This window comes from Mandrillus leucophaeus, unplaced genomic scaffold, assembly GCF_000951045.1.
Source record: "Mandrillus leucophaeus isolate KB7577 unplaced genomic scaffold, Mleu.le_1.0 Scaffold732, whole genome shotgun sequence".
Taxonomy (NCBI): Eukaryota; Metazoa; Chordata; class Mammalia; order Primates; family Cercopithecidae; genus Mandrillus; species Mandrillus leucophaeus.
This window is the reverse complement of record NW_012107942.1, coordinates 1,280,714-1,305,286: the sequence shown is the minus strand read 5'-3', so window position 1 is coordinate 1,305,286 and position 24,573 is coordinate 1,280,714. Positions and strand designations below refer to the sequence as shown.

The following is a 24,573-nucleotide window of genomic DNA, read 5'->3' as shown; positions in this document are numbered from 1 at the left end:
CTAAATGGAACTTAGCATTATGAGTGCAGCTAATAGGCGGGGCGTGGAGGCTTCTGCCTGTAATCCCAGCACTTTGGGAGGCTGAGGCGGGTGGATCACCTGAGGTCAGGAGTTCGAGACCAGCCTGGCCAACATGGTGAAACCCTGTCTCTACCAAAAATACACAAAAAAATTAGCCAGGCATGGTGGTGCGTGCCTGTAGTCCCAGCTGCTCAGGAGGCAGAGGCAGGAGAATTGCTTAAACCTGGGAGGTTGAGGCTGCAGTGAGCCGAGATCGCACCACTGCACTCCAGCCTGGGCGACAGTGTGAGACCCTTGCCACAAACTAAAATAAAATAGAATAAAAACAAGTATAGTTAATACATCACCCCTGTCGCTCCTTTCTCCTTCCTGCCACTTATTAACTAGAGTACTAAACTCAACGTGTCTCATTCCAAGTTTACACTTTTGTGTAGCCATAAAATACATAATGTTGCATATTTAAACTTCAAATATGCCATACTATACCTGTCTTTGGCAACTTACTTGTATTAGTCCATTCTCACACTGCTGTAAAGATATACCTGAGACTGGGTAATTTATAAAGGAAAGAGATTTAATGGACTCACAGTTCCATATGACTGGGGAAGCCTCACAATCATGGTGGAAGGCAAAGGAGGAGCAAAGGCACATCCCACATGGTGGCAGGCAAGAGCGCGTGTGCAGGGGAACTGCCCTTTAGAAAGCCATCAAATCTCATGAGACATATTCACTATCATGAGAACAGCACAGGAAAACCCACCCCCATGATTCAGTTACCTCCCAGCAGGTAGGACACGTAGGGATTATGGGAGCTACAATTCAACATGAGATTAGGGCGGGCACACAGCCAACCCATATCATTACTTTTTTAATCATTGTCTTAATACATGCAGATCTATTTCATTTATTTTCACTGCTGCATAGAATTCCATTGTGTGAATAAATCACAGCTCATTTATCCTTTTTCCTACTGAAAGGCAGCATAATCTTTTTACATTTTTTTCTTTTCTAAAAAAAAGCTATATTGAGTTATAATTGACATAATAAACTGTACATATTTAAGGTGTACAATTTGATACATTTCAAAATATTTATACATCATGAAATCATCATAATTGAAATAATGAACATAACCATCACCTCCAAACGTTTCCTTACATTCCTTTGTAATTCCTTCCTCCCAACCCCCGCCCACCTGCCCTGTTTCAACCACTGATCTGCTTTCTATCACTATAAATTAGTTTGCATTTTCTAGAAATTTGTATAATAGAGTCACGAAATGTGCACTCTCTTTTTTTCCTGGCTTCTTTCACTCAGCATGATTTTGAGATGTATCCATGTTGTTGAGTGAATCAACGGTTCATTCTTTTCATTCTTGAATAGTAAGATAAAGTATGTGAAACACTCAAAATGATTCCCAGCATACGATAAGTGCTTTGTCAATGAAAGCTGTTATTATAATAATATTAACAACCTACTTCTCAAATTTAAGAATCTATATCAAACAATAATTTCTAAGCCCCAACTGCCAAAAAACAAAAAGCAACAAAAGCAAACCTTTTCTTCTTGAAAAATAAGTTGAACACAAGCTACGCTAAAACAGAAATAATGTTTTGGGGAGAAATATTCCAGCTTTCAAATAGACAGTAACTCCACCCAGCAAGTCAATTCCTAGAGGTCTCCAGGGGGACTTTTTGCAGCTCAATCATCCTGCCAGCCCATCAGATGCTATTTTTCTCAAAATCAGATGTTCTTTTGTAGAGGAGGCAGCTGGTTGATAATACCTGCCTCTCTCCTCTCTTTCACTGCATACAGTTCTGGAGTCTCCACTGTACTTCTCTAAACACGGATTCAGAACTCCTTGATACCAGTGGGGGCTGTACTGCGAGCTCACAGTGTGGGTGGCACACCCTTTAATGTTTACAGTGGGTCAACCTTTGTGCAAAGGGCTTTCCTCACCTACTTCATTTAATCCTCTCCAGCCTATGAGACTATTTCAATATGGCTTTTGACTGCAAGTAGTGGAAAATCTGACATCAGTGGCATAAATAGAGATTCTGTTTTTCACATGACAGGAATTCTGCAGGCAGGCAATTGTTAATCAGGTTAGTAACAGTGATACCAATGCTAAGATATTCGCTCTTCTCTTGGCTCCTCCTTCAAGGTGGCAGAATGGCTGCTGCATCAGCCATCATATCCGCATCCAAAAAAAAAAAAAAAAAAGTGGTAGGGGGAGATAGTGCCCATGTCCTGACATGGTAGCTCTCCAGGAACTTTATACATTTATGCCTATGTCTTAATGTTCAGAACTGTGCCACATGACACCCCAGCTGAAGACTGGCTAAAGAAAAGGAGGTTGGAATGGTGTCCAACACAGATCTGATGATAGTCCCCAGTTTTACAAGTTAATCAAATGAAGCTTAGAGGTGTTAAGGACTTACCTCAAAGTCACCCTATGAGTTAACAGCAAAGCAGTCTTATTTCATGAAGCTATGAAGACCTTCTACTTTGATAAGACTTTTAAGTCATACATCTTAATTTTTCATAATAGAATGTCAACTCTGCTTCCGCTCATCTGATATCTAGAGCATATGGATATCTTTTTCTATGATAGTCAACAGAATAGGCCCTTCCGTCAGTCATTGAAAAATGTTTATTACTGGGTAACACATGCACAAACCACAGGTTCGTAACACTGACACCTCAAGCCGAGAGAGACAGAGATCTGTGTTCATTCTCCATTCCAGCAATTTCTCTGAACTCCACAAACCTAGCTGTACTGCTTTCATTCCCTTCATTAAATTACAATATAATCGTCTACCCTTGGGTTTTGTTGAGGGTTACTATAATAAAAAATAACTGTAAGTTATTTTTTATGCCTGCTGCAAAACCTCAGTTGAAGACCATTCTGTAGCCTGATACCTGTTTTATAAGTATCTGTGATATATGCCTCCTGGAATTTGGTGCCTGCAAAATTTTTAGAGGAAAGAGGAGATGACTCTGTACCAGTAACCTGAGATGACATGGTTATTGTAATTAAACACAGATTTAGTTCTGAGCTTTCAGGCAAGCCGTTCATAAAGGAAAATGTGAGATAAATTTTTATGTGTTTACAGTAACTATGTCATCCTACATTACTAGTGTAGTTAAGTTTCTTCTCATTCTGTATTGTTTAGCAATCCCTATTTAGTCTTTATTTTAATTGGTCTGTTTAATGTCTCTTTAAAGATTTTAAGTCTCTTCTTGTTCTTTTTGAAAATATAAATAATTTTAAAACAAAAGAATTCATAGAGACCCACAAGACAGGATAGTTTAGAAGCAGGATAGTTTAGAAAAGTAGGAACAAAGAACTTAGTTAAGGCTTCAGTGGGCTTATAGTTTTAGCGTACAGGGAGAAGGCCAAAGATCAAGCTTATCACAGTTCTGAATTCTCTTGCCATTCAGCTGTGATTTGCATTATTAGCTCAACAAACATTTGAGTGCTTAATTACACTAATTATATAGGAGCTCCGATGTCTGAAATTTTGTATAAAATAGATCTCTGGGCCGGGTGCAGTGGCTCACGCCTGTAATCCCAGCACTTTGGGAGGCTGAGGCGGGCGGATCACAAGGTCAGGAGATGGAGACCATCCTGGCTAACATGGTGAAACCCCGTCTCTACTAAAAATACAAAAAATTAGCCGGGCGCGGTGGCGGGCGCCTGTGGTCCCAGCTACTCGGGAGGCTGAGGCAGGAGAATGGTGTGGGCCCAGGAGGTGGAGCTTGCAGTGAGCCAAGATCGTGCCACTGCACTCCAGCCTGGGCGACAGAGCAAGACTCCATCTCAAAAAAAAAAAAAAGGATCTCTGTAACCTGTTTATAACCTGTTTATTATAAACCTCAAGGTTGGACAGGACCTTAAAAGATCTAATCAAATGTCCAATCTCAAAGGAGCATTGTGCTTACAATTATTACAAACAGACAGCTCTCTTCCACCTAATACGTTTTACTTCATGACAGAAATCAAAGTGAAATCATCAAAGATGTGTCATCTAGTGAGCAAGACATTCTACTTGGAATCATGGAAAGTTCAAATATAGTATAATGAAATTGAAAGCAACACATATTTTAGGCAATAGAAAAATAATTCTATAAATTTTGGTACATCCAAATTATGGAACACAACGCAGCAATTAAAATCATGTTTTAGGAGTATGTTTATTACCATATAAAGAGGTTTACAATACATTAAATTAAAAAATACAGGCAGTATAATTTTGATTGTGTAGAAAAAAAATCTAAGCAAAAAAAAAAAAAAACCAGACTAGAGTAAAATACACCAAAATATTGAAAGAGAGTACTTACAGCTAGTTGATAGAACTATGGGTGACTTTCACTTCCATTATTATAATTTTCTATGCTTTTTAGTCTTTCTAAAATGAATATGTATTATGTTTATAATCATGCAAAGTATGTTATTTTTTGAAAGAATAAATGCAAAGCCCTTACAAGATAACTGAAAAGTCTTAATACATGAAAAATTAAATAATATGAAAGGAAAAGGGTTCAAACAGGTATGCAAATCATATCCATGCAAAATAAGACATGGTTAATTACTAATGATCTCTGTCAAAAATATGGTACGGGCAATGAGTTGACTAAACCGATAATTTTCAAGGGCAGAAGCCATGTCTTTATAATGTTTAAGAAGTAAGGAAGGCCAGGTGCAGTGGCTCATTCCTGTAATCCCAACACTTTGGGAGGCCGAGGCAGGCAGATCACCTGAGGTTGGGAGTTCGAGACCAGCCTAACCAACATGGAGAAATCCTGTCTCTATTAAAAATACAAAATTAGCCAGGCGTGGTGGCGCATGCCTGTAATCCCAGCTACTCAGGAGGGCTGAGGCAGGAGAATTGCTTGAACCTGGGAGGCAGAGGTTGCACTGAGCCAAGATCGCGCTATTGCATTCCAACTAGGCAACAAGAGTGAAACTCCATCTCAAAAAAAAAAAAAAAACAACAACAAAAGAAGAAGTAAATATTGTAGTAGTGGTTATGTGAGGTTTCATTGCCAGGTGGACCTGGGTTAAAATCCTGGCTTTGACACTTAGTAGCTGTTTGACTTTGGATAAAATCACTAAATTTCTCTAAGCCTCAGTCTTACCATGTATTCAAAGACTTTTAAGAGGCAATGATAATACATGATAGGGCTCTGTGAGGATCAGTGCTATAATCCATGTCAAGCACTCACTCACTGGTAATGCTTCGTGGTGAATGAAGGAACTGCTCTAAAGTTCAGGGCCTGGAGGAATCACTGGGACTAGAATTGTCCAGGAGGGTGGGAGCGAAGGCTTACAAGGGCTCTCTTGCTGGGTAACATGGAGAAGCTTTGGAATTACTATCTAAAAACCTGGATTCTCATTCCAGCAAGGTATTTAATCTGCCTTAGCCTCTTTGTCCTTAATTTCAAATGGGGAATAGTAAGACTTTCTTTACTTATATCATGGAGTTTGTAATAATAATAAGATACATTCATTCATTCATTTATTTAATAAGTGATTTTCGAGCACTATACTATGTGCTAGATAATACCCTAGGTCCAGAGGTTATGACAGTGAGACAAACAGTAAAATCCCTGTCCTCATGGGGTTTAGATTCTAGTGTTCAAGGGGATGGATGGGGCAATACACAAGATAATAAGTAAAGATATAGGATATTAGGTGGTAACAAGTGATGTAAAGAGACATGAAGCTGGGGCAGAGAATAGCAGGTGGGGCTTTGAATTTTAGGGTGCATGCCAGGGAAGACCTTACTGGAAAAATAGCACCTGGGTAAATAAACTCCTGATGGGTGTGAGGGAGCAAACTGTGCTGGCATGTGGAAGAAGAGGATTTGAGGCAAGGGGTACAACCAGAGCAAAGCCTTGGGGCAGTGAGTGACTCATGAATCAGAAACAACTACTCGGGAGGCTGAGGCAGGAGACTTACTTGAACCCAGGAGACGGAGGTTGCAGTGAGCCAAAACTGCACTCCAGCCTGGGCAACAGAGTGAGACTCCGTCTCAAAAAGAAAGAAAGAAAGAGAGAGAGACAGAGAAAGAAAGAGAAAGGAAAGAAAGAAAAAAAGAGAGAGAGAGAAGGAAGGAAGGAAGGAAGGAAGGAAGGAAAAAAGAAACAGGGCGGCTGGGGCAGAGTGTGAGGAGGAGAACAGGAGAGAAAAACAAAGATACAAGTTTAGTGAAAGTCAACAAACTGGCTTTTGCTCCAAGTGAGACAGGATGCCACTGGAGGGCATAAAACAGGGGATGGGCACGATCCAATTTGCATTTTACAAGGGTATTCTTGTCTGCTGTTTTGAGAATATAGTGTAGGGAGTCTAGGGCAAAAGCTGGGAGACCATTTGGGAAGATTCGTAGTTACCAGGTGAGAGCAGATGGACAAGGAGGGCAGCAGTGGAGATGGCGAAAAGAGAGAACAAATGGGAAGCCCCTTTGAAAATTAAATTACAGGTCGGGCACAGTGACTCACGCCTGTAATCCCAGCACTTTGGGAGGCTGAGGTGGGTGGATCACCTGAGGTCAGGAGTTCGAGACCAGCCTGACTAACATGGAGAAACCCGTCTACTAAAAACACAAAATTAGCCAGGTGGTGTTCCATGCCTGTAATCCCAGCTACTCGGGAGGCTGAGGCAGGAGAATCACTTGAACCCGGGAGGCAGAGATTGCAGTAAGCCAAGGTCATGCCACTGCACTCCAGCCTGGGCAACAAAAGCGAAACTCCAGCTCAAAAAAAAAAAGAAGAAGAAGAAGAAAATTAAATCGCCCTTCAAGTATAAGATGGCAGTGCAATAGTATCCAGAGAACAGCACGAATAAAACCATTCACCCTGGTGCAGCAGCTGATACGGGTCTGTGTGGCCAAAGACTGAACCCCAAGCTGTTCCATGTGGGTGTCGAGGAGAAATCAGTCAGAATGCACAAATGACCCTGGGCCCGGGCTCCAGGTGTGGGCTTGAGTTTCCAGGCTTGTTGAGAACAGTCAGAACCCAGAAGTGTGGCAAGAGGGTCACATTTCTTTACATGTCTTGTTCATTCAGCTCCTTCAACATCAACACTTTTCCTGAAACTCAGACCCTCTTCTGCTCCTCCAGTTCTGCCTGGAAACAGAGTAGATCGCTATCATTCCATCCTAGGTGTGACATGGAGCAGAGCATGGCCAAGAAGGGGTCAGCAATGTGCCTGTCTTTCCTGGAGGACCCTTTCTTTCTCTGGAGAACTTAGTATCATCTGCCACGAGATAATCCCATGCGCTCCATGGCCACTTCTTGCTAACTGACATGGTTCTTGCTAACTGACATGGTTCTTGCTAACTGACATGGTTTTCTCCTCAACGATCCTTTAAAAGCATAAAGAGCTTAATCAACCCAAATTACAGGGTCTGCTTAATTCCAGGGGTTGATTTGAATATCATTGCCTTGGGAGGAGGAGAAATAAGTCTTTCTTTCTAAGGAGAGAATTTCCTATTAGAAGAACTGTTCTCAAAAGCATGTCCTTGTCAACCCATTAATTATATTTCATGTTGACAGAGCTCACATCTAGTTGTTATGTCTTTAGGGGGGAAGAAGGTGTTGTGTGATTAATTGGTTGATAGTGTATGTTAATTGGATGCTAATTAAATTTAAATTTAATTCATATTTGAAACATTTAATTTAACTCAGGACCAGAAAATTAGAATATTCGAGCTTCTTGAAGGAACTTGTCTTTCTCTCTGTCACCTTCATATGTCTATTGACACTTTCTCCTTGTTTACAAACTTGTTTTTCAAGAGAAGAAATCAGATGATTCTTAGCGCTTCCAGCTGTAACAGGAAGTGTTGGTTCTTGCAATTCATAAATATTTCATTGCTTTACTGGAAAAAGTACATATATCTCCACCCTATTACTTAAGTTTGTTCTAAGCAAGTCCTGTCATGCTGGAAAACTGCTGTTAGATTCCTTTCTTTGGCTTGATAATTGAAGAAACCACTCCAGAAGAGAGTCAAGGCACCAAGGTGCTCAGACAGAGAGCCAGGAAACCTGAGAGCAGGGGAGGGCACCGTTGACACTGGAAGCATCTGGAAAATTCTCTGAGGCTGTTTTTACTACATCCTGCCAAGGAAAATCCCATGAGATGAACTCTCTGGGAACACAGTTGGCAAAACATACATTGACACCTTTCTTACAGCCTCGGAGAGGAAAGGGCATCTACCCAGCCCTGAAAGGGGAACTGCAGCCTTTATGCATTTTTGCTGCCTTCAGTAGAGAGGGCAACTGTACCTAGGAATTCAACTATTCGTAAGCTTCTTTGGAGTAGAGTACCTGGCCTTGGGACTGTAAAGATATTTTCCATTTTTAGTATATAAACCAAGAAAACTGGGGACCACAAGTATGACAGAAGAAGCATAGTCTTTGAGGTTTAACCACTGTGATTTGTATCCAGCCTTAGTAAAGTCGCTGAGTTCTTTTGAGCCTCAGTTTCCTCATCTGTAAAACGGGATAATACTAATCTCACAGTTATGTTATAAGGATTAAATGAGATAATTAAGATGGGTAAAAACTTAGCACAGCCCACGTGGTGAGGTATTCAGTCCCCATTACTGCCTAGTAATTTCAGTTTTCACTTTCCGGTCCTGTAGAATGCACGTTGGGAGCAGCAGTGGTTGTTATTATTGTTGTCTTTTGTGTTGCTGTTTTTTGCACACATGCAGGCAGCACAATTGCTTGTCCTTGACATCTTTGCTGTCTCATTACTGGCATCTGAGATTTGAGCCACCTTCCCTCACTGACTCGCTGTCTCCCCAGCTGTCCTGGAGAAGCCTCTGGAAAAGAAGGCTGGTAGAAACTACGGCCCTCCAGGCAACAAGAAGCTCATCTATTTCATTGATGACATGAACATGCCTGAGGTGGATGCCTACGGGACGGTGCAGCCCCACACCATCATCCGGCAGCATCTGGACTATGGCCACTGGTAAGAGTGCCCATGTAAAGGGACTGGCCCAAGGGGGCAGAGCCTAAGGCAGGGCTAAAGGCCAGTCTCTATTCTGCCTGAATGGCAAACCTCAGCATAGCTCTGGTGCCAGATGGGAGTCTTTGTGGTAAACCACATTTCTCATGCAGTTCTCTATTTCCCAGAGTGGTTCCTTCAAACAGGGGCACTAATATTCACATGAAAAGTTTAACCAGGGAAGACACTGAGCTCTCATCTAAGGAAAAAAAGCCTACTTTTTGCTTCAAGACTCATGTCCAAAGTTGCCTTCTTCAAGTGCCGGAAGCAGAATTAACCACTTCCCCCGCACCATGGCCCCACAGCACTGGGCATGTGCTTCAGTGATAACTCCTAACACAGGCCAGGTGCAGTGGCTCATGCCTGTAATCCCAGCACTTTGGGAGGCTGAGGCAGGCAGATCACAAGGTCAGGAGTTCGAGATCAGCCTGGCCAATATAGTGAAGCCCTGTCTTTACTAAAAATACAAAAATTAGTGGGGTGTGGTGGCGGACGCCTGTGGTTCCAGTTACTCAGGAGGCTGAGGCAGGAGACTTGAATGAACCTGGGAGGCGGAGGTTGCAGTGAGCCAAGATCGTGCCACTGCACTCCAGCCTGGGTGACAACGCGAGACTCTGTCTCGAGAAAAAAGAAAAAAAAGGCTGGGCACAATGACTCATGCCTATAATCCCATCACTTTGGGAGGCTGAGACAGGTGGATCACAAGGTCAGGAGTTCGAGACCAGCTTGGCCTATATGGTGAAACCCCATCTCTACTAAAAAAAAATACAAAAATTAGCCAGGCATATTGGTGCGCACCTGTAGTCCCAGCTACTTGGGAGGCTGAGGCAGAAAAATGGCGTGAACCCAGGAGGCAGAGGTTGCAATGAGCCAAGTTTGGACCACTGCACTCCAGCCTGGGTGACAGTGCAAGACTCCATCTCACAAACAAATGAAACACAACACCTAACACCCGGTACCCTGTACGGTGTCTGCAGACCTTCCAGCCTCAGTGCCTTCAGAGCAGCTCAGAGGCCTGGATAGTATCTCTTGCAACAGCATAATTTTTAATGGCAAAAGGTCTGAACTTACTAGAAAAAGAAAAAAAAAGTCACTGATTTGAGACAACTTTGACTCACCTTTCTACCACACACTGAATCTACTGCTGAGAAAGAGTGAGAAGAGAGAATTCAGAGAGAAGAATGGTAGTTAAGACGGCAACTTGAGTTGCCTTCCCTTCCTTCCCAAAATCTTTACTGGATGCCTGACATATGCAACCGTTCACAATCTCCACACTGACATTTGAGCAGCTTAATTTCATGGGCAATAATTGAGAGTCAAGCTAACTAGTTTTACTTTAGATTCATGGTCACAAACCTTAAACGGAAAGTAGAAGCTTCCTGGAAATTCTACCATATGGTTTTAGTATGTCTACTCTCAGAAATGTCTATTTCATTCCATCTTCCCTGTCTTTGATCTTCCCACCACCCTCCGCTGATGGCCTTGCCTTCTCAGAGAACACAGATGCCACCTCCATTTCTTGCTTCCACATCCATACAACTCACCCGTGTCCCCATGCATCCCTCCTCCACCCTCCTGTTACATCTTACCTAAGGCCGAACCATCCACCAGCCTCTTCATTCTACTGTCTCCCACTCCTGAAGTGCTCACTTCATCAGTCGGTCCCCATCTCCTCATTAGCTGCTTCACATCATTTAAATTTGCATAAACGGGCTGGGTGCCGTGGCTCATGCCTGTAATCCCACCACTTTGGGAGGCCGAGGTGGGTGGATCACTTGAGCCCAGGAGTCCGAGATCAGCCCGGTCAACATGGTAAAACCCCATCTCTACTAAAAATACAAAAATTATCCAGGTGTGGTGGCACATACCTGTAATCCCAGCTACTTCTGAGGCCGAGGCAGGAGAATCGCTTGAACCTGGAGACAGAGGTTGCAGTGAGCCGAGATCATGCCATTGCACTCTAGCCTGGGCAACAGAGTGAGACTCTGTCTCAAATAAATAAATAAATAAACAAACAAACTTGCATACATTTCTTCAACTGAGTTAAAAAATCACTTTCTAATTACTGTTCTGTCCCCACTCCCTTATCTCCCACTCACTCCTCAATCTACTGTTGTTTGATTTCTGTTCCCTCCACTGTTCTTGCTAACCTACTATCTGCATCATTATTATAAAATCCAAGAAATCCTTTGCAAGCTTGTCCAGCCACCTTATTTTGTCATTGTTGTTGTTCTGTTTGGTTTTGTTTTTGGCTTTCAGCAGCCTGAAGCCATGGTTTTTAGTTTCTGTCTCTAGTGATAAGTGGAAAAGAGGGATGAGGAAGGGGCATTACTGGCTCAACCAGAAACAGAAACTAAGAACCCAGGAAGGATTCTCTCCCTTAGACACCCCTGCTGGAGTCACCACCTTTCTTGTTCTCTCTGCAGCCCTCGATGTGGTTGACCACTCTCTTCTTTTGGGAATACTGGCTTCCTTTGCCTTTTGGTATGGCATATACCCCCTGATTTTTCTCCTACCTTTTTGTCCCTCCTGTGGGCTCGTCTTTCTAAGCTATTTCTTTAGATACTGAGGTCCCTTGGGAATCTGTCCTAGGCTCGTATCTCTTCTCAATCCCTGCCAGTGGATCTAGACTTTTTTATCACCCAAGCACATGAACAGTAGGGCACATCCTACCTCACCTTGACAAAGCACTCACCTGCCTCGGTCCTCAGACACCTTTTACCTAGAGCTTCTGACTGTTCCAGGTATGATCGGAGCAAGCTGTCCCTAAAGGAGATCACAAATGTACAGTATGTTTCCTGTATGAACCCCACGGCAGGCAGCTTCACCATCAACCCCCGGCTTCAGGTACAGGAGGAGCCACGGGACCCGGGTTCTAATCATACCTTACTAGAGCGGATGCCCCTTGATTATAAGTAGTAATTGGCTTTTTTCCCCACGCAGCCTCTCCGAACGGTAAATCAGATAGAATGCCAAATTGCATCTCTAGGGGAAAAGAGAAACTCCTAGACTTACAATGTCAAGATTGGAAAGGATCACAGATTTCATCTGATTTGATCCCTCTTTCTTCAGATGAGGGAACTTCAGAGAGACGAATGACTTTCCCAGGGTCATATGGATTCTCAGTATCAAATTCAGATTTGGACTCAGCTTCTCTGAGTCCAAGTTTAGTTCTCTTCCTACTGTCCCAGGCTGCCATCTTTGACTGCAGGTGCTTTGCCTGTTATTCCCCTAGTCATTTTAAGTTCAACCTAAATGTGGGCATCGTGTAAGAGATGGGACCAAAATACAGATTTAAAGGCTATAGAAGAATGTTCCGTTATTATCTCCAAATTCAGAAGAGGTGATTTCTACTCTGTGGTAAAGGATGTTGAGCTCATGCCTTTGTTTTCTGTGCAGCGTCACTTCAGCCTGTTTGTCCTCTCCTTCCCGGGGGCAGATGCCCTGTCCTCCATCTACAGCATCATCCTTACTCAACATCTGAAGCTTGGAAACTTCCCGGCGTCCCTGCAGAAATCCATCCCCCCACTGATCAATCTGGCCCTCACCTTCCACCAGAAAGTTGCTACCACATTCTTACCCACAGCAGTCAAATTCCACTACATCTTCAACCTCAGAGATTTTGCCAACATTTTCCAGGTGAGTTCATCGACTCTGAGACACCCTAGGGGCTTAGATGCTCCTATTCTTAATAATAATAAGTAGCTAATGCCCAGCTCTTAGGCACAGGCAAAGCCACTGTTCATATGTAATCATGAACATAAGGAGACACACACAGTGCCATGGGCTCCACAGGGAAGGCCCTCAATAAAAGAGAGGTTCCTTTGCCAATCACATTATTTCTCAGTAAGCAGCATGCATCTCTGAGTTGGTTCCTTGGGGGCTGCAGAAGGCTCAACATCTTGGAGATAGTGTTATATAATGAGTCCAGTATGCCTGGGAAGAAAAATGGCCTGAAAGAAAGAGAACTACTTTGGATCTCCCATTGGTACATCTATTGATCTCGGGATGAAAAAGAATGTTCCCCAAACCGTGCAAGATAGCTCTGCTTCCTCAAAAATCCACATTGTCATACTCCTAAGATGCCATCTGCCAGCCCCTGCAAGGGCCTCAGTCCTAAAATTCCCAGGTTCATTTCTAGGCCAAAGCTGTTTCAGATCTTTCCAGCTGCTTATCTGAATAGTGATGGCATATCTCTGCCCATTGCTTCCAATTGCTTAACTCATCACCGTCCAAGTCTCCAGAGCGCCATCTAGCAAACTCAGACCCTTTCTTCCGTCTGCTCAGATATAGCATCCTCATGTAGCCAAGTCCACAACTCTCCCATTCTGGATAAGAATCTGCAGAAACTCATTTACAGAGAGACTTTCCCCCAAGATAACACTGGGTTATTATTGAGGGAAGGATGCCTTTTACACCAAGCAGAGGCCACACCCATAAAGGAGTGTCAAAGTGAATTAATCAGGGAGTGACACCACCTTCCAATGAAAGCACATGTAATTGGAATTAATTTCCCAGAGCAATCGTGCAGGTAGGACTTTGAGCCAAACCAGCAAAACTCCGGACCCTGACGATATAGGGCCAGGTTGTTCCAGCCAGAACTCCTGAATGTAAGGAGCGGAAACCTACTAAACCCCGGTTCAGAGACTCAAGAGCTATGGACCAGGAAGGCTTCACCTGAAGGTGGAATCAATGAGCCCCTCAGAATAAGTCTCTGAGAACACATCTAGGCTAGTTCAGGATACCACTCCTGAATCAGATGTAGCTCCCAAACATTAACTCATTTTAAAAATTAAAAACAAACAGAGACCCACATAGATCATATATATTTGCCCAGGAGCACAAGGAAGCCAGTAAAGGAACTGGAATCTAGGCCTTTAGGTTCCTGGCCTGGACGGCTTTCCACCACACCTTTCTGTCCTCATCTGAATTTCCAATGAGGAAAATAAGCATGTGATGGTTAAGGCAGCAAGAGAGACTCAGCTCTGAGCCTATAAAGCCTGCATCTCTGCAGCCCTCAGGACTGGATAACAGCAAAGTTTGTGCTTACCCACAGCTGGCTCCCATTTTTTGAGCATTCATTGAGAAAGACTTTCTCACCACACAATCTCTCTCTCAAATATTACTGCAGCTCTATGAAGTGGGGGTGTTACTAGGTGGATTTTTCAAAAAAAAAAAGAAGTTAACGTCGTTTGATCAAATCTACACTGCTCATAAGTGACAGAACTGAAGGGGAAAGCATCAATTATGCTCCATTTACCAGAAGCAACCCAGAACCTTAGCTTCTGCCTGGAACAGCGGTCTTGTCACCTGTACCACCTGAAATTTAATACTCACGACAACCCTTTGGGACAGAGATTGTTATCGCAATTTAACAGAGGCTCAGAGAAGTTACTGGCTAGTCAATGACAGCACGAATGGTCAGGGAGCTTAAAAAAAAAAAAAAAAAAAGGTCTCGTGGAATATCGTAGAGTCTAGCCCAGTGGGAACGTTGAGTTTTATGGAAAGGAGAGATGAGGTTGGAAAGGTGACTTGAGACTAGAGTGGGCCCTACTTAAGACTTAAGAGTTAGACTTTAGTCTGTAATAATAGCTAACATTTACTGAGCAGTGCTAAGCCTTTTACATCTATGAATGCACTTAATCCTCACAACAACCCTAGAAGATAAAATACTGATTATTTTCAATTCAGAGATGACAAAACCGAGCCACAGACAAATCAGTCTCTTGAGCGTGACTGCGTGATTGCATAATGGTAAGCAGCAGCATTGATAGAACAGCTAGAATGTTCAGCCCTGCTGTGGAGGTAATTCAGGGTGACAAAAGGCTTCCGGAGGAAAGAGTGCACCTTGTGGTAGTGGTCACTGATGCAATATCAAGGAGGAACCGGCCGGGCGCGGTGGCTCAAGCCTGTAATCCCAGCACTTTGGGAGGCCAAGACGGGCGGATCACGAGGTCAGGAGATCGATACCATCCTGGCTAACACAGTGAAACCCCGTCTCTACTAAAAAATACAAAAAAAAACTAGCCGAGCGAGGTGGCGGGCGCCTGTAGTCCCAGCTACTCCGGAGGCTGAGGCAGGAGAATGGCGTGAACCCGGGAGGCGGAGCTTGCAGTGAGCTGAGATCCGGCCACTGCACTCCAGCCTGGGCGACAGAGCAAGACTCCGTCTCAAAAAAAAAAAAAAAAGGAGGAACCAGAGAGCAGAGAGATGGGAGTGAAGATTGTTCCCCTGGCCTGTTTCTCTGCCTGATTCAGTTAGCCTTAGTGGAAACCCCCTGAGGTCTGCATCCCAGCCAGGCCTCTTTGCAGCCTGCCAGCTGTCAGCTGCTCCAAGTATGGAGAATGCGATACCCCTGAAGTGCTGCCTCCCTTCGGCTACATGGTCCCCTCACTCTCCTACTCTAATGAGAGTTTCAGGCTCATAGCTTGACCACAGTCTCCTCCTACCGGCTGTGAAAAGAAAAGCCTTAGCCAAATTAGATTTGGCAGAGTCTAACTGATCAAAGAACAATTCACAAATCCGAATCGGGCAGCCTACCGGGCCAGAGTAGGCTCAGAGAGACTCCAGCACAGCCACATAGTGGAAGAAGATTTCTGGACAGAAAAGCAAAAGTGATGTAAAGAAAACTGAAGTGAGGCACAGAAATGGCTGGATTGCTTACAGCTTGGTGTTTGCCTTATTTAAACAGAGTTTTAACAGCTGGCCACCTGCGACTGGGCGAAACTCAGTGATTGGCACAAGAGTAGGTTACAGTCAATTTACACCTCCTTTTAATTTATAGTTCACAACTTTTAGGCCAAACTTAAAGTACATCAGGAGGCAGCTTTCGGCTAAACTTGATTTAACACTCCCTTCCTCCCTGAGTGTCTAACCAAAGGCCTGATTGAGCACATCACACACCAACTCTGCAACATCTTAGATAGTTATGTGTTGCACTGAGATGGGGTGGTTTAATGTGTACAGCTTGGTGTTTGCCTTATTTGAACACCAGTTTTAACAGCTGGCCACCTGGGATTGGGCGAAACTTGGTGATCGGCACAAGGGTAGGTTACAGTCAATTTACATCTCCATTTCGATTACAGGTCACGATATACAGAGCAACTTTTAGGCCAAACTTAAAATACATCAGGAGGCAGCTTTAAGCTAAACTTGATTTAACACTCCCTTCCTCCCTGAGTCTGACCAAAGGCCTGATGGAAGAGTATAGAGGATGGTTTAATGTCTGCTAGGAGACAGGCACTGCCCAGAGTATGGTGGTGTTTTCCTTTATCCGACGTGATCCCAGCCTCAGTAATTCAGACCTTCTCTGTACTCCCCTTGTTCTGTTCAGATCAGAACAGAATTTGATAGTGTTCTCATATGGTTTGACTCTGTGTCCCCACCCAGATCTCATCTTGAATTGTACTCCCATAATTCCCACATGTTGCAGGAGGGGCTGGTGGGAGATAATTGGAATCATGGGGGCAGTTTTTCCCATACCGTTCTTGTGGTAGTAAATAAGTCTCACAAGATCTGATGGTTTTATCAAGGGTTTCCACTTTTGCATCTTTCTCATTTTCTCTTGCCACCGCCATGTAAGAAGTGCCTTTTGCCTCCCGCCATGATTCTGAGGCCTCCCCAGTCATGTAGAACTGTAAGTCCAATTAAACCCCTTTTCCTCCCAGTCTCAGGTATGTCTTTATCAGCAGCATGAAAATGAACCAACACATGCTCTGAGTAGCAGAAATCACTAACCATTCCCATCTCAGTGCAACACATAACTATCTAAGATGGTGCAGAGTTGGCATATGGCATGCTCACATTTACTCAGCCTTAATTGTCAACCACCCTGACTATTTGGCTATAACAAGATTTATAAACTTCAACTGATGGCTTGCCTCACTGTAAAACACAAAATTCTAGAGGTCAGACTCCTGGTTGGTGCTTTCTCTTGTCCTCTGCATCTCGTATATTGCAGGTACCTAGCAGAGCTGAGGAGATAGAAGCTGAGATAAACATCTGGGTGGAGCCAAGGACACCTAATGGAATTTCTTTTCACTTTTAATAAACTTTATCAAAGTGTAACATACAAGTAGAAAAGCACAAAAGCCACAAGCATACACCTTGGTTAATTATCACAAAGGGATGCCACCTATGTAATCACAACTCAGATCAAGAGAGAAAACATTCTCAGTACATCCCTGATGTTCTCCTTTGCACCGTTCATTCATGCTTTCCTGCTTTCCTCCTCTTGCCAGCCCTAAATATTGTCTAAACATCTAACATCATAAATTATTTTGGCCTATTTTTGAACTTTATATAAATAGAATATATAGTCAATATCACTTTGCATCTTTGTTCAGTATTATATGTGTACCTCTATTAATAATTGTTACTTTTAACTCAAACAAATTTACAAGAAAAAAACAAACAACCCCATCAAAAAGTGGGCAAAGGATATGAACAGACATTTCTCAAAAGAAGACATGCATACAGCCAACAGACACATGAAAAAATGCTCGTCATCACTGGCCATCAGAGAAATGCAAATCAAAACCACAATGAGATACCATCTCACACCAGTTAGAATGGCAATCATTAAAAAGTCAGGAAACAACAGGTGCTGGAGAGGATGTGGAGAAATAGGAACACTTTTACACTGTTGGTGGGATTGTAAACTAGTTCAACCATTATGGAAAACAGTATGGCGATTCCTCAAGGATCTAGAACTAGAAGTACCATATGATCCAGCCATCCCATTACTGGGGATATACCCAAAGGATTATAAATCATGCTGCTATAAAGACATGTGCACACATATGTTGATTGCGGCACTATTCACAATAGCAAAGACTTGGAATCAACCCAAATGTCCATCAGTGACAGACTGAATTAAGAAAATGTGGCATATATACACCATGGAATACTATGCAGCCATTAAAAAGGATGAGTTCGTGTCCTTTGTAGGGACACGGATGCAGCTGGAAACCATCATTCTCAGCAAACTATCGCAAGAACAGAAAACCAAACACCGCATGTTCTCACTCATAGGTGGGAACTGAACAATGAGATCACTTGGACTTGGGAAGGGGAACATCACACACCGGGGCATATTATGGGGAGGGGAGAAGGGGGAGGGATTGCACTGGGAGTTATACCTGATGTAAATGACAAGTTGATGGGTGCTGACGAGTTGATGGGTGCAGCACGCCAACATGGCACAAGTATACATATGTAACAAACCTGCACGTTATGCACATGTACCCTAGAACTTAAAGTATAATAATAAAAAAAGAAAAAATAATAATAATAATTGTTACTTTTTGCCTTAAAGAGTAACAGTTATGTTTCTTTCTTTTCAATCCTTAAATTGTTTAATTTCTTTTTCTTGTCTTATTGTGCTGGCTACAACTCAAGTACAATGTTGAGAAGCAGTGAGAGTAGCATTTTGTCACATTCCTAATTTTACAGGGAAACACTTTTAATAGTTTGCCATTAAATATGATGTTCTCTACTGGTTTTTCTGGGTACCTTTTACCTGGGTACCTTTTAAGGAAATATTTTTCTGTCTATAGTTTACTAAGAGTTTTAATTATGAATATGTGTTGAAACTTAACAAATGATTTTTCTGCATCTGTTTAATTATATAAATTTTTTCTCTTTTAGTCTGGTAATATGGTAAATTACATTGATTATTTTCAAACATTAAATCAACCATTCCTGGAATCAACTCATCTTGGTTGTTTCATGTCTTTGTTTTAATATTTTCCTAGATGTCATTTGATAATTTTTAATATAATTTTTGCATCTATATTCATAAGATTGTCTTGTAATCTTTCTCTAATATTCTAAGGTTATAAAGTCCTCATAAAATACTTTGAGAAATGTTCTCTCTTTTTCTGTTCTCTAAAAGATTTAGTAAAACATTGTGTTGCACCTTCCTTAAATGTTGAAAGAATTTACTGGTGAAACCACCTGGAGGTTTGTTTGGTAGAGGTTTTGAATTATAAATTCAAATTCTTTAATACATATAAGACTATTCAGATTTTCTGTTTCTTCATGCGTCAGTCATGTTAAGATATCCATGTTATCAATAGTTGCTAATTTACTGGCATAAAATTATTTGCAATATTTTCAGATTATCTTCTAAATATCTGCTGTATCTGACATTATGTCCTCTTCCTTATGTTGGGTATTATGTGTGTCTTTTCTCTTTTTTTCTCTTCATCATCCTTGCTAGGGAGTTAGCAATTGTGCTAGTCAAAAAACCTGAAGGGTATACCACCTGCATTATGCATTTGACTTTCTTACTGTCTTAATTTGATATCCATTTTGTATATTATTAATACTCACTCTTTGCTTTATAATTTTTATTCCTACTTACCCTGGGTTTGGGGTTAGTTTATTCTAACTTCTTGGCATGGCTACTTATATCATTAATTGTCGTCTTTTGTCTCATCTAAAATACTCATTTTAAGGCTATATAAATTTATCTCTAATCATACCATTAGCTACATCATGCAAGCTTTTATATGCTGTATTTTATTATTATTCAGTTGATAATATTTAATCTCCACTATGATTTCTTCTTTGACTCATGGAATATTTAGAAGTGTATTGCTTTTTTTCAAACATGTAGAGATTTTCTAGTTATCTTTCTCTTATTGATGCCTACTGTTGTCAGAAAACACTCTATATGGTTTTATTTCTTTGAAATTTGTTGAGACTGCTCTATGTCCCAAGATATAATCGATGTGCAGGTTTTTAAAAATGCATTCTGCAGATATTGGGCACGGTTTTATCAATATTCCAGTTAAAGCAACCTTGTAAATCATGTTGTTTAAAAAAATCCTATAATTTCTAGATTTTTTTGTCTGCTTGTTCTTTCAGTCCCTGAGAGAGATGTTAAGATATTTCACTGTGATTGTGGGTATGTTTATTTTTCCTTTTGTCATATTCACTTTATACATTTTGAAACTATGCTATTTATTAGGTGCATACAAATTTAGAATTAGTATATCTTCCTAGCAGACTGATCTTTTTCTTATTTATTAAGTGCACTTCTTTATCTCTAAAAACGATGTTTGCTTTAAAGTCAATTTTGTATGACATATGACTATTCCATATTCTTTAGTCAATATTTTTATGACATTTTCACTTTCTTGCACTCAGCTTTTCCATATTCTTATATTTAAGGTGTATCTCCCATAAGCAGCATACAGTTGGGCTCTTTAAACTCCAGCCTGACAACATAGCCTTTTAATTACAATGTTTAGTTCATCTATGTTGTGTTATATAATAATATATTTATGATTAAATCTACTTACACTCTTTGTTTTTAATATATTCTACCTATTCTATTTCCTTTCTTCTCGCTTCTTGTATTCTATCAAACTAATTATGTTTTTATAATTGTTCTCCCTCTTTTAGCATAGTATATATCCTTTTGCTATTCATCTAATGGTTATCAAAGGCATCATTTTATCTTTTTGTCTTTTATAAATTAGCATATTTATTAATTGCCATACAATGCAAGGATCTTGGGACAATTTACCTCCCATTGACTTTTGTGCTGTCATTTATTTTAATCCTCTGTATTTTGAAAACCCACTGATATCTGTGTTTTAATAACTCAACATTCCTTTAGAATTACTCATACGTTACCTTTTCCATTGCTCTTTATTCCTGTAAATTTCTGTTCTTTCACCTAGGATCATTTTTATTTCACTTGAAGAACTTCTTTTAGTATTTACTTTAGTTCATATCTGTTGGAGAAGTATCTTGCAATTTTAATTTGACCAAAAATATATTTCTTATTTTTAAAAAATTTTAGGGGTGACTTGGATTTCTAGGTTGGTAGCTATTTTCTTTCAGCAATTTGAAGCCTTCTTTTATTGTTTCCGTTGAGAAATTAGCTTCAGACTTATCACTTACTAAATACTAATAATACAATTATAAAAATAAACCACAACCTAAATAAAGTCTGTCAAATTCCCTACCTTTGAGACATTTGCCATCAGCTGGAAGAAGCAAACCTGTACAAAGACAAAGTAATAATTTGACAATGGGTGAGGTGGCTCATGCCTGTAATCCAGCACTTTGGGAGGCCAAGGCGGGCGGACCACTTGAGGCCAGGAGTTCAAGACCAGCCTGGCCAATATGGTGAAACCTTGTCTCTATTAAAAATACAAAGATTAGTTGAGTGTGGTGGTGCATGCCTGTAATCCCAGCTGTTCAGGAGGCTGAGGCACGAGAACTGCTTGAACCCAGGAGGTGGAGGCTGCTGCGAGCCGAGATCGCGCCACTGCACTCCAGTCTGGGTGACAAAAAGTGAGACTCTGTCACAAAAATAATATTAAAAATAATTTGAGAAACTAATAATTCTTCTGTAATTGAGATATATACATAAAGGCTCTGTGAGACACATGGGAGGGAACGCCACTGGGCAGGAGAGGTGTCTTGGGTGACTTCAACAAGAGGCTTCAATTGAGCTAGATCTTGAAATATGAGCATGGCAAGCAAAACAAAAGGCATGAAGGCACAGAAAAGGGTACAGGATCAGAATATAATGGGAATTTTCTGAAACTGGAATCTAGGTTTTTTGGGAAGTAGTGATAAGAGTGGTCATGAGGGGCCGAACACAGTGGCTCATGCCTGTAATCCCAGCACTTTGGGGGGCCGAGGCAGGTGGATCACCTGAGGTCAGAAGTTCGAGACCAGACTGACCAACACGGAGAAACCCCGTCTCTTCTAAAAATACAAAATTAGTTGGGCATGTTGGCACATGCCTGCAATCCCAGCTACTCAGGAGGCTGAGGCAGGAGAATTGCTTGAACCCGGGAAGCGGAGGTTGCGGTGAGCCGAGATTGAGCCATTGTACTCCAGCCTGGGCAACAAGAGTGAAACTCCATCTCAAAAAAAAAAAAAAAAAAAAAAGCGATCATGAGGAAGCAGATTGTAGTAACATTGTCACCAGACCTATATTCTATGCTAATGGATCTGCACATTATTCTCTGAATTTAAGTAAAGACCCATTAAATGATCCCTTTCCCTCTAAGACAAGAAAGTAAGCAATGAGAACAGGCACAGACATAGATGAGCTTGAACTTAGAGAATTTGTTGAGGTTATTGAGGGGCTCTAACATTGGGTCTCCACTTTTCAGTAAAAGAAAAGAAGGTTAGGACTTTGGCTAATAGTAACAGAAAAAGATGACAGAGAAATTTGAAAAGAATAATAAATATTTGAAACCAATCCTGTAGCACATAGGAAGGGGAACTGACTAGAGAGATAAATAAATAGATTGCTGACCTGCCAAGGTTAGCTATATCCATTCTAGCCCTTTGTTATAGTTCTGATTTTACATAGTCAATTGTTATCTGAATCAGTTTTCAAAATGGCACTTGTGGAATTGAAATATAGCAGAGAAACCACTTTTTCCCTCATTGTGGTTGATTCAAAATGTAGTGGCTAGAATTCCAGGCATTATAGTCAGGAAGACCTGGTTTCAAAAATTTGTGGTTTGAAGGAAGGCAACTTACTCTATGAAATGGGGCATGTTTTCTTTCTGAATTCCAATCTTCACATTATACAAAATGGATTTAGTAATAATTATCTCAGGGGATCATCATGAGTATTAAAAGAGCTTCATCTGGCAAAGCATCTAGTCCAATGCTGGCTTCAATAGCATCTAATCCACATAACTTGCTTCAATAAATTATAGCTGTTGCAGTTGTTATTTTTATGATGAGCACAAAAGAATAATTCCAATGTATTGAGTATGTAAAATGAGCAATACTTGTTTCCTTAGGCATATTAATTTGAATTATTTAGACCACTTTAGAAAGTCAGTATTTTTATTCTACTTTGAAAAGTGAGAAAACTAAGACTCAGAGATGTCACATGCCTTGCCCGAAGTCACACAGTTGCCTAGTGGTTGCCCACAGTCACAAGTCACATAGTGGTTGTGCAAGTATTTGAAGTCAGGTCTGTCTAACTGCAACCCTTGGGTCTTTCTTTACAAGCTCCCTTTCAGCTTTGCAAGTATTCCCGCCACTAGAATGATCTACTGTTTAGCAAGACAAGCCCTAGGCATCATCCCAGGTTAGATAAAATGCTCCAGAAAGTCTTCCTAGCTATTGTACCTCTGGATGGTTACTAATGTTATTTTTTGTGTGTCTGTTCCCTTGAAGGGCATTCTCTTCTCCTCAGTGGAATGTGTGAAATCCACACGGGATCTCATAAGGCTCTATCTGCATGAATCAAATCGAGTTTATCGGGATAAGATGGTAGAAGAAAAGGACTTTGATCTTTTTGATAAAATCCAGAGAGAAGTGCTCAAGAAAACTTTTGATGTGAGTATTGCCCTATGGATTTTTTTGTATTTGAAAAAAAAAAAAGATAATTATACAGATGATCACCCAAATGATAAAATCTAGCTGTTTAATGGAGAAAGGCCAGAGTCTAGGTGAGGAAGGAAATTCTGTCATGATTTTGCCCAGGTAAAAAGTGCTGAGGCAAGAATAGATGCAAATTAATCCCAGAATCTCTGTGTTGAGAAGTCCATAGAGATCATCTGACCCAAGTCCCTACGTGGTACTTAGTCCCCTCGTAGCATTTCTCAGATTTGTTACCCCAGTGATGCTCTAGCATCCTTGAAAATGCATGATCCCATTGTTCCCAAGGCTGCCATTTTGGGGCCGCTAATAACTGGAAATTTTGAGCAATTTTGGAACTTGGAACATTTGAAATAATTTTAGAGACTGAACATTTGGTCTAATAATAATCTAAAAATTATTTCTCTGTCCACTACTCAGGTCTACATGACAAACCCTCAAATATTTTAATGCCATTTATCTCACTCTCCCTGAGTCTTCTTTTCTCCAGGCCAAATAGCCTGAATGCTTTTAACCATTTCTGACATGGATTGGTTTCACACCTAAAGAACTCTGACATCCTCCTGATTGCTCTCTCACCAGTCCTCCCCTCTGAAATTGTGGTGCCTGACTTTTCGTCGCACAACCCAGCTGGGGTCTGACCAAAAGCAAGATCATCGTTCCCCCTTTTCTTAAAGACCATAGTTTTGTTACTGTGTTTCCCAAAATATGTCCTGCTAAACAGTTTTACTACAAGATACTTCTTGAGAAAGTGTCTGTCATGAAATAAGTTGAGAAAATGCTGTATTGTATATGACTCTCTTAGAAATTCATGGTGGATTTAAGACATTAAAGTCCTGAAATCTTGAATAACTCTAATTTACATATCATTCTGCAAATGTATTGGACCCTAAAACTCTTTCCTCTCATTAAACTTACTAATAATTTACATAATGAATGGCCCATAGATTATGCCTTGGGAGGCACTGATATAGTAGCACAGCCTGAGATCGTATTGTATTTCTTAGTGTTGAAATTACCCCACAATGAACACTGAACCTTCTATTAACCAAAACCCCATCTTTTCCACGCATACTGCTTGTCTGTCCCCTCTGGAAATTAGAAATATTCAAATTTTATATTTAGGTATGCTACGTTGTCCTTATACTCACCTTGTTTGG

General features: G+C 41.1%; 1 protein-coding gene across 1 annotated transcript in view; it reads left to right on the top strand.

Moving 5' to 3' along the window:
- The window catches only part of DNAH9 (dynein, axonemal, heavy chain 9), a 371,284-nt gene that overhangs the window by 181,287 nt on the left and 165,424 nt on the right, over positions 1-24,573 (top strand). Inside the window, exons 39-42 of the mRNA XM_011965684.1 lie at positions 8,836-9,001; positions 11,782-11,884; positions 12,437-12,676; positions 23,210-23,371. Coding sequence (XP_011821074.1) covers positions 8,836-9,001; positions 11,782-11,884; positions 12,437-12,676; positions 23,210-23,371 — 671 coding nt within the window. The remainder of the gene's footprint in view (positions 1-8,835; positions 9,002-11,781; positions 11,885-12,436; positions 12,677-23,209; positions 23,372-24,573) is intronic.